Genomic DNA, 14,470 nt, shown 5'->3' on the forward strand with positions numbered 1-14,470 from the left:
TTATAGATTATAAAAAAAAAAATGTGAATTTTTTTTATAGCTAAAATGTTACTATCATTCAATAGGCGCAGATGCAAAAAAGACTTAGTTGCAAATGACGAATTCTGAAAGAACCCATGATTGATATAATGGTGTTTGATATCTCTATGAAAAGAAACTCTGAAATGTTTATCTTGGAAAATTTTGAAATAAAAATTGTATAAATATATAAATCGCGAAATCGTATGCTGAAAAAAAAACATTAATATTTGTACGACTTTTATTCTAAGACTTTTCACAAGTTAAGCATTTCAGAGTTTCTATAATATATATATATATATATATATATATATATATATATATATATATATATATATATATATATATATATCAAAAATTATCTAATTATATAAAAAGACCGCAATTTTTTCAAAACATTATAAAACATTAGAAAGATTATTCATATTAATAATGCATGACTTTTCATTGTATGTATCACATCTTTATAGTGATATTTATTAAAATGAACATTATAAAAACCGATACATGTTGCATATAATTTATAAATGAATAATTATTACGCTACAAACAAGCATTGAGATTTATCGAATTCCAATTATTCAAATTAATGCATTGTAATTTAATGATATTACATTTTATCACATATATCTTTTTATATATTTTTTGCTTCTTTTCTATGAAAATGATTAAAAGCTAGGAGGGAAATTTCCATGATTTACAAATCCGTTTATTTCGATAATGACACTGGCGACATAATCAGATATATTTTGAATAAATATTATTTTGTTTAGTGAAAATATGTAAACGAATTTTTATAGAGAATTAACTTGTGCAGAAAGTTAAGAGTTAAAAATTCATAAAAATCAATCTTCTGAATGATATTAATCAGATTAAGTCTCTTTTATAAACAAGATAAGGTTCATTCAATGTAATAGAAACTACAAGCAATACAAAAATGAGGAAATGTGTTAGTTGACAATATAACGTAGATGACATACTAATATGAGAAATTTGATTTATTTGGTTTAAGATTTAATTAAAAAAGTGTTATAATTAAAGTTGTATTTACATGCTCTCATTAATCTTGAAAATGCTTATTTTATTTTGATTTAAGATATAAAAATGGATATGGCAATTATGGTGAACCTAAAGAAGTATGTATTATATACAATATGACGAAATTTTTAATAAAACTAATATATGTATATGTATATATGTATTGAATATATACATGTCATATACTATATATGAATATATATATATATATATATATATATATATATATATATATATATAATGTGTATAACGTGAAAAATATTTATAAATTTTTAACTATTGATAATCTTAATTTTATTTTTGAAATGTTTTCTATTGATTTGAAAATCTGTAACATTTCTTAGTTTGTTTTTAATTAATAACACTCCATGCTGTGCATCATTTTTCTTATTTTAAAATAATAAATAAAATACATATTATATAATTCTATTATCTCAAATAATATAGTCAAGTAAAAAACTTAACTTACATTTGTTTCGATATATATGTATATATAGATAATGCACTCTTATCATCATTTACAGTCTAATGTCTCACATGTGGATTTTTCTAGAATTCCATGAGATTTAAATTTTTCAAAGAGCGGACTATCTTTAAACACTATATATGAAAGAACTGCTTTCATATAATAGTCCGACATCAGTTCCAAATTGTTTATAACTGTTGATAAAAGATGCGCTTTTGCCACATATATTCCTAAATAAAGAAAATAAAATTCTAGTTATAAATATTTGCACTCATTCTTAAATTATTTAACACATACTTTCTTTTTATGATAGATTATCAGTTATTTTTATTGGTTACCTGGTGCTTCAAACATAAGGTAGCAGAAGTGTACATGTAAGTAATAATATGACGGCTGATAATGGAAATATATTCTAAGCTGTGATGCAGGTATATTGAATTTTTTACTAATTGCTGATGTCCCAGCATCTCGTATATTTCTTAATAAAGGAAGATGAGAGGCATTCAATTCTCTTAATGATCTTATTTTTTGAAATGGCAGAGCCAATAATTTTAGTGTATCTAGCTGTTTATCCCATTTGAAATCTGTCACCAATACAAAACCAGTGTTCTTGTCAGAATCCTCATAAATAATACTTTCCTGTTCAGCTTTGTGTTCCAGAATATTTGTTATCCACTGAAAGAAAAGCAATATGAAAAAAGAAACTGTGTAATGCTAATTTTCAAGTGTAAAATCATGTCAAGTGATTCAGTATTACATTTTAGATAAATTTTATATATACCTCCAAACTTAAACTTTTTGATTCTATGTAAGGAAGAGTAACTTGTTGATAAAGTTCATATGTTTCATCTATTATATATAATTCTTGTCTCTTATATTTCTCGATATGATTCTGTGTAGCAGGATATATCACGGTCGTATGTATGCCTTGAGGAACAGAGAATGCATTTGTTTGTAAACAAATATATAATCAATATAGTAATACACAAAAATTGACAGATCGATGTACTGTTATACTCCTCGGTGGGAAAGCAATCGTAATTCCTATAAATATCGTTGGTGAAATGATTTCGGAAGAGCGTTTTCTCGTCAAAGAAACCTTTCTCCAAAATCAACTTGTCATGAGGGAAACTCTTCTGTTCGAGCAAGACGATCGCTGAGCCTTCGCGATCCTCGAACGTTCCTTCTATACATATCGATTTCCGTACGCAATTGTTTTGCAGTACCTTCGTCACTTTGAAATTCGACAGGTTCAGTTCTATTTCGCGTGTCGTATCATTCTCACTCGTGTCTCTCTCGTCCGTATTCTCGACCGCGTCTTCGTCGTTCAATTTTATCTTCTTCGTCGGTGGGCTATCTCTGTCATTGACATTTGCACATTTCTCTGCCATATCGCGTCACGCTATGTAAACAACTAAGCTCAAAAATAATAAAAGGAAATACGCGCGCGTCGGAAATACAAAAGATTGCCGATAATAAAAAAAGAATCACGTTAGGAAGTGTATTCTTTCTTCTTCATGGATTTCTGTTTCTTTTGACACTTGCCGGTGCGTTCCGTTTAATGCTACAAAAATTTCGAAGCATTTGATTGATTGAAGAATTTCTGCTCCTTTCTGGTTGGTCCTGATTGGTCAAACGGTTGAAACTTTATAATTTTATAACATCAAGCGATCCTTGATGAAATGTGAAATATCTATTAAGCATACATCTGATTTTCTTGATTACGTACGATAATGTCTTGACGATTTTGACAAGTTATCGCTGAAAATGTAGATATTGAGACGATTCGAAAATGTCTCGATTGGGTGCGTTTAGTGAAATAATTGTTTAGTAGCAATTCAACATGATTGGTTTTTACTTTTAGAACCAGCAAATCAACGTCGAACGTTGATAAGACGTTAACTTAGCAATTATTTTGCTGGGTATCGATTCTATAATTCAAGTAAGAGTGAAAATTACAAAAATGTGCGAATTTACTAGAAAATTTCATAAATCTAATAAATTTATAATTTCATATATCTAATAAATTTGCACATTTTTGTAATTTTTACTCTCATTTGAATTTGAAGAAATCGATACCCTGAACATAACTGTTTGTAACATCAATCGGGCATTCCAGTTGTTACAACGCAACGCAATGATAAGATAATAAAAATGTCACGGTATGTTCGGAAATATTACCCGTGCACTCACGAGTGCCGTTCTTTGCCCAATTTTTAGTAAATAACAAAGATAGAATGATACTCGTATGCATGCAGGTAATCTTTTCGAACGCAGTCTTACCGGTACAGTTGACTTGACGTTCGTAATCTCACGTATCGACGTGTGACGAATACGCGTGCATCGAACGTATACCTGCCGGCACACACACACATACACACATTTTTGCAGCTAAAATATTCAAAGCAAATACACGAAATACGAATTCTATCATAATAATCCCGAATATTTCATACTGTGCTTAGGTAACTGCGTAGTAAGAATTTCGAAAACTATCGAAAGTGTAGTAGGTTTCGACCAGGTGCCCTGTGACCTGTTGTGACCTTTGCTGCAGCGTGAAGGGCAAATTTGTACAACTGCAAAGAGAGAGAATGTTGCAAGTCGATGACAGAAAGGTAAAGTGAAAATTTCAAGAATAGATCTTTTCACGTTTTATTACGTTAATAAATCTTAATGCTTTTCTATGTTAAGAAATATTTTTTTCGGCTTTACTATATATATATATGTATATTCTCGGCTTATTATGTAAATATATCTCTTTTTAGGCTTTACTATGTACATAAATCTTCTCAGGCTTTACTATGTTAATAAATCTTTTCAGGCGTTATTATGCATTATTGGTTTACTTTTTTTTACGCATATTCTGTCTTCCGTTCTTTCGAACATTTTTTTTTCTTTTATTTCATTTGTTGAGAATTGATACGACTAATAGAAGACAAATGATTGCATTCTATTGAAAACTACTTATTTATTTATTTGTATTTTTTTTTCTTTTGAACGAAATCATTCTCTTTTTGTTCGGTGTCGATATATGTGCGAATTTGTTGAGGTTAGGTGCATTTTAACTTTATGTTTATAACAGTGACTGATATGCTAAAGACATTTCCACAGACAACATTGTATTTAATCTCTAAAAACTTACCGTTTCGAAAAAAAAAGTAAAGAAAAACGCGTTCACTTGGCAAGAGGCCGGCGATCTCTTGATCGCCGATAATATTAGATTTAAATATTAGATATGTTTTAATTTTATTATAGATAACACACACACACACACACACACACACACACACACACACACACACATATATATATATATATATATATATATATATTAAATTTTAATAAATACATATTCCAGAGAGAGGCGCGTCAAATACACTATTGTATTTTCGAGATTCGATAAAAATATTTGTATTGGAGTTTATTTCAAATATAATGGCAATTAAAAATGAAATTCAATTCTAAATATATACATGTATAGTGTGATTGATAGTATTTTTTCATACATGCTATTTGACATGATTTTTGACATATGCTGATAATCCTCATTTTTAGTGTTGATAAATGCTTATTTTTAGTGTCGAAAAAACAATGGCTGCGTTCAGCAGAAAAAGCAGCTTTGCAACTATTGTAAAATTCTTTAATATGATTGATTCTTGCCCTTAGTTCCTGCTGGATCCAAATGTATAAAGCAATCATATTAAAGAATTTTAACAGTTGCAAAGCTGTTTGTTTTGCTGAACGCAGCCATTATATGACCAAAAATTAAATCAACACATATGGCACATATTGATTTCATAAACGTTTCCTAAATGTATCTAATTGGATAATGTGAGGGACGAATTGATATATTTATTTTTAATCCCATTAAGCACATCTTGCGACACTTAATATTAAGCATCGTATGTCAATGAATGTCAATATGAAAAAATCATCGTATGTCGATATAAAAAAATATTTGCATTTATACATTCAACATTATTGGATAATTCATCATTTATATGTCCATATTAAAATGTAGGAACAAGCTTAAATGAATAAATTAAAGCAAGAAATAGCTTGCGTAATTCTTTTTTGTGAATTTGATTGATTGGCTTTGTCGAACGATAAAACGTTGCGTCAGCGATATTGGTTATAATTGGTTGATTGTAATGTGTAATATTGTCACTTCTTATCTAGAACGCACCGCGTAAGGTATATCTTTTCCCGGAAATAGAATTTCCCGCGAAATTTATTTGCGCGCTAACGACGTATTTGGAGTAATGCGCTTCGAGTGAAGCGCGATCTCTCGAATTATCTCGCTCGATAAAATCTCACGCGGTACGATGTCGCATTCGCTAAGCGTCGGCCGTACGTTTCACGTAAGTGCCAACAAGATCTCATTCATGGAGTATCTGCTGCAAGTAAGTTAGCTTTGGTATAATAAGATCATATATTTCTTTTGAGTATCGATTGCATGAAAGATCTCTGTCGAATAAATATCCTTTAAAACCTATTGTCTAAATAGACGCGCGCAAAAAACCAAATGGACATTGCATTCAATTTGCTTAATCTTCGAAAAATGGTCGATATCGATCGCGATCGCGTATATAATATTTTTTCATTGAGAAAATCTCAATTATTGTTTCTGCGATACGAGATATAAATTCTCGTTTCACGCTGACACGGTAACGATAATCATACGTGCTTGTTATCAATTTATCAAGGAGAAACGTATTCAAGGAGAATTATGTTATTGTCAGAGTTTCACAGAGGATGTCATTATTTGAATATAAAATGTCTCCGTATAAAACGCAAATGGACGAAGGTCTTTTGATTTTTTCTTTTTTTTTTTTGCATAGAAGTGAAAATTAAGATAGAATTTTAATTCTAGCAAAATCACATATGAACGGAGCGAATGTCTGTTTGTATTTTGTAACATACTGTTTTCGCGTTTATAGATATTTATTTTCATATATATATGTATACACAGAAAATATGTACACACACACATTTTCTATACATAATATTCTGTAAATAATTTTTTTTAATTGTATATATATACATATATGTGTGTATATACATATTTTATATACATATTTTCTGTAAATTATGTATATGAAATAAAAATTATTTTTTAGATGCGCTTCTAATAGACAAATTCTTATATTCAATTCTTTTTTCAATTGCGTACTAAGCGAAAAATCTTGAAAGATATTTTTAGTTGAATTATTATTCAGGATGATGATGCTGCTAGAGCTCGAACGCTTCTTTAACAAGAATTAATGATTTATCCAAGTAATTCCTTTCCTTATCTATTGTTACATAAGTCAACGATAGGCTAATCTGATTCAAGTGCGTCATGCTGCTGAATTGTAAGCATTTGTTTAGCGATTGAACGATTTATGGCGTCTTTATCGTCTAATACGTGTCATTTCACATGTTAATTATTTTTTTCAAGAGTGACGACTGTTATCTAATTTATAAATTGTATCTTTCTAGAGAAAACGCAAGAATAAACACACTGTAGTAAGAAGATTAGAGTCGATTGAAGCTAGAGATTAATAAAAGGAGGACGCGGGGTGGGAAGGATATTTTATATTTTATGTCAGAAGAGATCAGATATGTGAGATATACATTAGAAAATATATGAAATTTATGAACCGAGATATTTTATGTGCATACACAGGGTGGCTCCTTTTAAATGACACATTGATATTTCTCAAAGAGCAAGATTTCTATTGAAAAATGTTTCGTATAAAAGTTTTATGATTTTGAGGAAAACACAAATATTTATTGGTTTGATCTTGGATTAAGGTTATTTCAAGATAATCTTTATTTTTTTTTTAATGAACCACGCTAATTTGATCATATAAATCGATTCTTTGCAATACTCGGTTTATAATGTTGGATGATTAAAAATTTAATAATTTACGAAATATTTTATACTTTAATTTGAAATAATTTTTACATAAAATATATATGAAATATCGTAAACTATTAAATTTTTGACTATTCTACCCGTACGTCTTTTATGCCAAATTGATTTGTATAAACAAATTAGGGTGATTTAAAAATTCCATTTAAAAATGAAGTTGACCTTAAAATAATCTCATGACCTTCATTCAAGATCAAATCAATGGTACCATTTTACATCTCTTTTCTTCGAAATTATAAAACTTCTACGAAACATTTTTCGCGATGATGGCCACGGGTTTTAAGAAATGTTAAAATGGATCACTATATATATATTGTAATCCATTATATGTATATATACAAAGTCAGCCATTTTAATCAATTCAATATCAAATATTTCAGGGCCTTTAAGTTTAAGACAAAAATATTTCAGACAAAAGTTGTTTGGTATTGAGGCGATCATTTGATGGTGATCTTCATTTAACCTTTGATCAAAGTCCAAAGAGTTATTAAGGTCAACTTTATTTTTTTAAATGAAATCTATTTTTTATTGTATATTCTTATAATCCTTCTCGAGACCTTTTTAAAACACTATAATGAATTTTTTCATTAAATATTTTTCATTGAATTATTTTATATCTTAATCTGACATATTTTGATATAAAAAATAAAATATTTCATAAAATATTTAGTTTTTGATAATATTACCATAATACTTTATACAGAATAATGAGACAAATCAATTGGTATAAAAAATACAAATGATTGTTAAAAAAAATATATTGTAAATAGGTATATACTTTCCATCAATTGATTTATCTCATTATTCTGTTCCTATAAAAATTTATGGTAAGATTATCGAAAACTAAGTACTTTACGAGATATTTTATTTTTTATATCAAAATATGTCAGATTAATATATAAATAAGTCAAAAAATATTTAATGAAAAAATACTTTATTATAATTTTTTGAAAAACTCTCAAAACAGATTAGAAGAATATACAATAAAAAATAGGGAGTTCTATTAAAAAAAATAAAATTGATCTTGAAATAACCCTTTGAATTTTGATCCAAGATCAAATAAAGGTGATCATCATCAGATGACTCCCTCAACACCAAACAATTTTTGTATGAAACATTTTTGTTTTAAACTTAAGGGCTCTAAAATATTTCAGTGGATTAATTAAAATGGTCCATCTTGTATGGTGACCCATGTAAAAACTAATGAGAAATTTTTCAGTGTGGTTGTTATTATCACTTAACACAATTTTATTTGACAATGTTTTGTATTTATAATAAATAATCGTGAAAACAATTATTATCTCGAATTTAATTATGTCACAGAGGAAGATCCTAAGCGGATTGAAATGTTTGACATTCTTCTGATTACTATCTTACAAAAAATTATTATTTACATACTTATATTTTAGTTTGCAATTAATCTTTATGAAAAAAAATTTCCTGAGAAAGAATAAATAGCTGGACTCTAAGAACTATGATTTTAAAATAATATTTTTATGATATGGACTCATTCCTCTCGAAATTATCTTATCATGAACCATAAAGGTTAATAGAAGCCAACATTATCTAAGTATTAATTATTGTTTCGTCATCGACAGTCTCTAGGCAAAAGGACGAGAAGATTTATTTATTAATACATGCGCAATCGCTAAAAAATATCAATTTTCTGCAATAACGAATATTTGTTTATTACGAACATTTATTGTTAGATTTTAATTTATAGAATGTTTCAAAATAAATTATCGTGAAATAATACGAAAAGAATATTATCTCAGTATATTCAAAAGTTGAGATTTTAAATAAACGATTATATCATATATTTTGTCATTACATAGCGTCTGCATAATTTTATGTTTCTTCTGCGATCTGGAAAAAACAAGTAGTTTCTTACAGTTTTTTGTATGCTGAATCCAAATCCGCAAGGTAAAATGGTCTCTCAGATTCGAGAAAAACGAGGTTGAGAATCCAAAAACACGTTTTTTTTTACCATTTTTTAAAATTCGTAGCAAACAAATCCGATGTACAAGAGACTTTCAAATGAAAGTCTTTGAATGAAAATCTTTCAAATGAAAGATTAGGTATTGTACTTTAATATAAAAATATCGAATCTTATCGCAAATATTGAATCTCAGATGTTTTGTTTTTGATGAAGTCTTTTGCACATCGAGTTCATCTGCTACGAATTTTCAAAAATGATAAAAAACGCCTTTTTGGAAAGTTTCAATTCCGTTTTTCTCTGAAAATCTGATGTGATGATAGACCATTTTATTTTGCGGATTAAAATTCAACGCACAATAAACTATAAGACAATAAACTATAAACTACTCGTTTTTTTCAGATCGCAAAATGATGCAAGTCTGTTATCAGCTCATCCATAATTAAAAAGAAATTATCATATCTAAACATGTTATCAGTGGACTTTTATTTGAGTCAAGGTAATATTTTAACGAAATGCTGCTATGCTGTTTGCTTTTTTTTCGAAAAGAGAAAAGAATTTTTAAAGATGACTACTTCTAAACATGACAAACTCGGATTTTTGTCCAAGTGAAATAAATAAGATCATGATTAGGATTTAATCTATTATTCACTGAAAGATATCCACTTGTACTTAGCCGCGATATATGCATAAAAAATGCCGCGGAGATGTCAGATATTAAACATTAATAATTATCGGATATATTATTTTAGTAAAAAAAAAACTAATATATCGAGAAATATTTATTTTGCTAGTCAGGATGAAATAAGTTACATTTTATTGTAACTAATTTATTCGTAACTGCATTGTCATACTAATTATCATTTTTAGACTTGCATTATATTTGTCCTCGTAGTATATACGACTCATGCCGGCATTAATTTTGTTTTGCCTAAACGCTCTCTTATCTAACAGTACATTTTTGTCATTCCTCTTTCGAGATTTCTCGAACGTGTATGACGCGAATATACTGAGATAATTTTCGGACAAACGACGACTTGTTGCGCGTCAAAAAAAGGAAGGACAGACCTCTTCGAGCTCTTTCATTTATATATATTATAAGATCTAATTTATTACAACACACGCAGCGGATTTTGCTTTTCTACAGGGGAATTTTACTCCAACGATCTCGGAGGAGATTTTAACGAACTTTTAAAGAACGATCACAGTCGCACCGATATAGACTCCGATCATCTTATATACAATTTATTTTTCTTTTTTTTGTAACTATTTTTTTTTACGACTGCTGTGTTTTTTAAAAGTCACCATGCGTACATTTTTGCATCCGTTCGACGATCGATTTACTGGAATGGAGGGAGAGGATTTCATAAGGAGAATAGGTAAAACAATCTTGGTCTACTTTCGTTAATTCCGTAGGTTCGCGGTCACCAACGCAACTCTTCAGATACGCAGGCGTTTCGCGAGCGTACGAAGAGAGATGCACGGATTGAACTGCAACGCGAACTCGAGAAACTGCAGGCGACCGCCCGCGAAGACAAGAAGGAACTAATGGGCCGGCAATTCGCTGGATTCAAGCATCTATTCGAGCGATTTCTGCAGGAGGAGGGCCCGTCTTTAGAATGGGATCACATTCAAAAACTGCCCGAAGATGCGGTAAGAATTACGTAAAAAATCTTTTTAGAAAGTGTCTAGCTTTTCTTTTCTTCTCAAAGTAATTTAAATGGTATTCTATTATCTGCGATTAGTTGGTTTGCTCTTAGTCCGTTTTAAGTAATAAATTCTATTGTTTATTTTAGTGAATTAAAAACGAATAAGAATTATAAGACAAGAAAAATTTATTTATATCATATTATTGAAAGATACCGTCTTAAATTATCTTTTAAGAAATTTTAAAAACGCATTATTTGTATTTTTTGAACTTATTTTAATAATTTTTATTAACAATTAATAAATTAAATTGAATCGAAATGGTGTGTTTTTACAGGTCAAAGATTATAATTCTTTACCAACACCGGAAAATAACGAAATAAAGGCGTTACTGGATAAATTGGTTGTGGTTAAATTAAACGGCGGTCTCGGAACGAGCATGGGATGCCATGGACCGAAATCCGTCATCGCTGTGCGAAATGGATTGACTTTTTTGGATCTTACCGTTCAACAAATCGAGGTATTTTAATAATAAATTATCGGTGTTATTTGTTTTGTAATATATATATATATATATATATATATATATATATATATATATATATATATATATATGCAATTACGTTACGTTTATTATCTCTCTTTTTCTCTTTACCATAGTTATATAATTATAATAATTAACAATCTCTATTAACAGCATCTGAATAAAACGTACAACGCTAATGTGCCACTTATATTGATGAATTCGTTTAACACGGATGACGATACGCAACGCATAATTAGGAAATACAAGGGAATCGATATAGATATTTATACTTTTAATCAGAGTTGTTATCCGCGTATAAATAGAGATTCTTTACTTCCGATAGCTAAGCATTGTCAAGTCGAGGAGGATATAGAATCGTAAGATGATTTTTATGTAAAAACATTATTAATATCATTTAATGATATCACGCATTAAATGAAGTATAATCTGTCAACAGTTGGTATCCGCCTGGTCACGGAGATTTTTATGAGAGTTTTCAGAATTCTGGTTTACTTAAAAAGTTTATTCGAGAGGTATGAGATTTTGTTTTTTTAGTGCTCATTAATAACAATAACCCACTAACAGGAAATTCTGATCTTTTTCAGGGTCGTGAATATTGTTTTATCTCAAATATAGATAATCTTGGTGCTACAGTGGACATTAAAATCTTGAAATCGTTGTTAAGTGAAGTACCAGAATCCAGTCTTGAATTTGTTATGGAAGTAACCGATAAGACACGAGCAGATGTTAAAGTACGTTAAAATTATTCTGATTTGTATTAAAATTATTTGGAACTCTCTTGGAAATAGTAATAATTGTAATTGTATGCTTTATTTTATATATATATATATATATATATATATATATATATATATATATAAAATATATATATGTATATAGGGTGGTACACTTATAAAATATGAAGACAAACTTCGTCTTCTTGAAATAGCACAAGTTCCCAAGGATCATATTGATGATTTCAAATCTGTCAAAACATTTAAATATTTTAATACCAATAATCTCTGGATTAAACTTAGTGGTATGTATTTTTTGGTTTAATACTGATAATAAATGTTAGAGCTGTAATTAACGAACTATTTCTTTAGCCATTGAGAGAGTACTTGAAAAAAAAGTGCTGAATATGGAGATAATAGTAAACAACAAAACTTTCGCGAATGGTCTAAATATAATACAACTTGAAACAGCTGTCGGAGCAGCTATGAAATCATTTGAAGGAAGTATTGGTAAGTTTGAAAAGAGTACTTAATAAAAATACTGTAAACCACAAATTATCTTCCATAATTTATTTAGAAATTACCACTTTTAAATCACTTTTAATATCAATCTCATTAGCAAACAATTCATGTTAAATTAGAACTATTTAATATTACAGGTATTAATGTGCCACGCAGTAGATTTCTGCCAGTGAAAAAAACCTCTGATCTGATGCTTGTTATGAGTAATTTGTATATTTTACGTAACGGATCTCTTGTAATGAGTCCTCAAAGGATGTTCCCCACAACACCTCTCATCAAGTTGGGGGATAATCATTTTTCAAAAGTTAGTATAAACTTAGTTCCTGTTCTAATCTTTGTTAATTTATGGATTTTTTAATTTTATTATAATAATAGTAGGTAATATTGTTATTAATTTTTTTTTAATCTACAGGTGAAAGAATTTTTAACTAGATTCCCGACAATACCGGATCTTCTTGAATTGGATCACTTGACAGTGTCGGGCGATGTTACCTTTGGAAAAGGAGTGACATTGAAAGGCACAGTTATTATAATCGCTAATCATGGAGAACGTATAGATCTACCCTCTGGAACAGTTTTAGAAAATAAGATTGTATCGGGTAATCTACGCATATTGGATCACTAAATCGTAGCATTAAAAAGCATATCTTGTTATCTTGCAGAATTTATATAAATATTTGAAAGAAGTATATCTGTATGTTTTTAGCCATCATATATTTTAAATTAACTAGTCAAGCAATTTAATTGTATATATATATACCTATAATGTATTTTTAAAAAATCGAAGATATTTCTCTATTATAAAATTATTTTACTGAAAATATATTATACATAAGAACTTAATGCAACTCTATAAAGTATCAAGTAAATTATATATAGAATATATACTATGTTATGTAAGTATTGAAGTTTATATGGTATATTATATTAAAATAAATGCATACTCTTTCAATTTTAATAATTTATTGATGGAAAAGAGAATCTCTTTAGATTTAACATTAGACATGCTAAATAAATATGTCAGCACAGATTAAAAAATAAAAGCTATATGTATGTATAATAGCTTTTACTTTTTAAATTACTGTACACACAATCTGTTATTTTTCATTTTTTATTAACATCGCATATAATTTTTATACAATTATAAAATTGAAAACATATATTGTGATCTTTAATTACAACATTAAAATGAGCAAATATTTTTCAATATTATATGATTCATATCTGTTAGTACTATCACTAAATTCTTAATATTTATATATTGCAATGCAATAAATTTGATGTATTTTGAATAATTTGATCCCAAATTTCAAAGTACAAAAAAATTAATGACAAAAATTTATGATCGAAAATATATTTATTGCAGTGCAAAATAATTATTCTTGGATTCCATGTTATTATGTACATTAGATGCACATGTATAATAAATATGCAATACATGTATATTTGATAATCTTTGAAAAATTTCCAATTTTTCTGGTTTTTTTTATTCATATGTAGTTTATTCATATAAAGAGGATATTTTGATTAAATGTTGATTAGAACAAACGTTTGTTTATATATATATATATAAACAATATTTGTGAAAAATTTTTCACAAATCAAAATTGTGAAAAATGAGTAATATCTTAAACTTTGATATTTTCCTTTGTTATTTTTTAAATTA

General features: G+C 28.3%; 2 protein-coding genes across 3 annotated transcripts; one reads left to right on the forward strand and one right to left on the reverse strand.

The window, feature by feature from the left end:
- Window positions 1-1,401: 1,401 nt before the first annotated feature.
- On the reverse strand, window positions 1,402-3,086 carry LOC126849186 (m7GpppX diphosphatase). Its single transcript, XM_050590812.1, has 4 exons — window positions 2,532-3,086; window positions 2,304-2,449; window positions 1,861-2,197; window positions 1,402-1,752 (listed from the first exon to the last, which is right to left on the reverse strand). Exons 1-4 carry the CDS (start codon window positions 2,911-2,913, stop codon window positions 1,571-1,573), a joined length of 1,047 nt encoding a protein of 348 aa, XP_050446769.1. The 5' UTR covers window positions 2,914-3,086; the 3' UTR covers window positions 1,402-1,570.
- Window positions 3,087-3,803: 717 nt separating this feature from the next.
- Window positions 3,804-13,765, forward strand: LOC126849153 (UTP--glucose-1-phosphate uridylyltransferase). Of its 2 annotated transcripts, none has more exons than XM_050590759.1 (10): window positions 3,804-4,137; window positions 10,792-11,028; window positions 11,360-11,542; window positions 11,720-11,925; window positions 12,006-12,081; window positions 12,154-12,300; window positions 12,449-12,587; window positions 12,655-12,792; window positions 12,942-13,108; window positions 13,217-13,765. In XM_050590759.1, the coding sequence occupies exons 1-10, from the start codon at window positions 4,114-4,116 to the stop codon at window positions 13,427-13,429; spliced, it is 1,530 nt and encodes a 509-aa protein (XP_050446716.1). In that variant the 5' UTR covers window positions 3,804-4,113; the 3' UTR covers window positions 13,430-13,765. The 2 variants fall into 2 exon arrangements, with proteins under 2 accessions (XP_050446716.1, XP_050446708.1); XM_050590751.1 differs by lacking the exon at window positions 3,804-4,137 and adding an exon at window positions 5,671-5,925.
- The last annotated feature ends 705 nt before the right edge of the window (window positions 13,766-14,470 follow it).

Source organism: Cataglyphis hispanica, chromosome 1 (assembly GCF_021464435.1).
Source record: "Cataglyphis hispanica isolate Lineage 1 chromosome 1, ULB_Chis1_1.0, whole genome shotgun sequence".
Classification (NCBI taxonomy): domain Eukaryota; kingdom Metazoa; phylum Arthropoda; class Insecta; order Hymenoptera; family Formicidae; genus Cataglyphis; species Cataglyphis hispanica.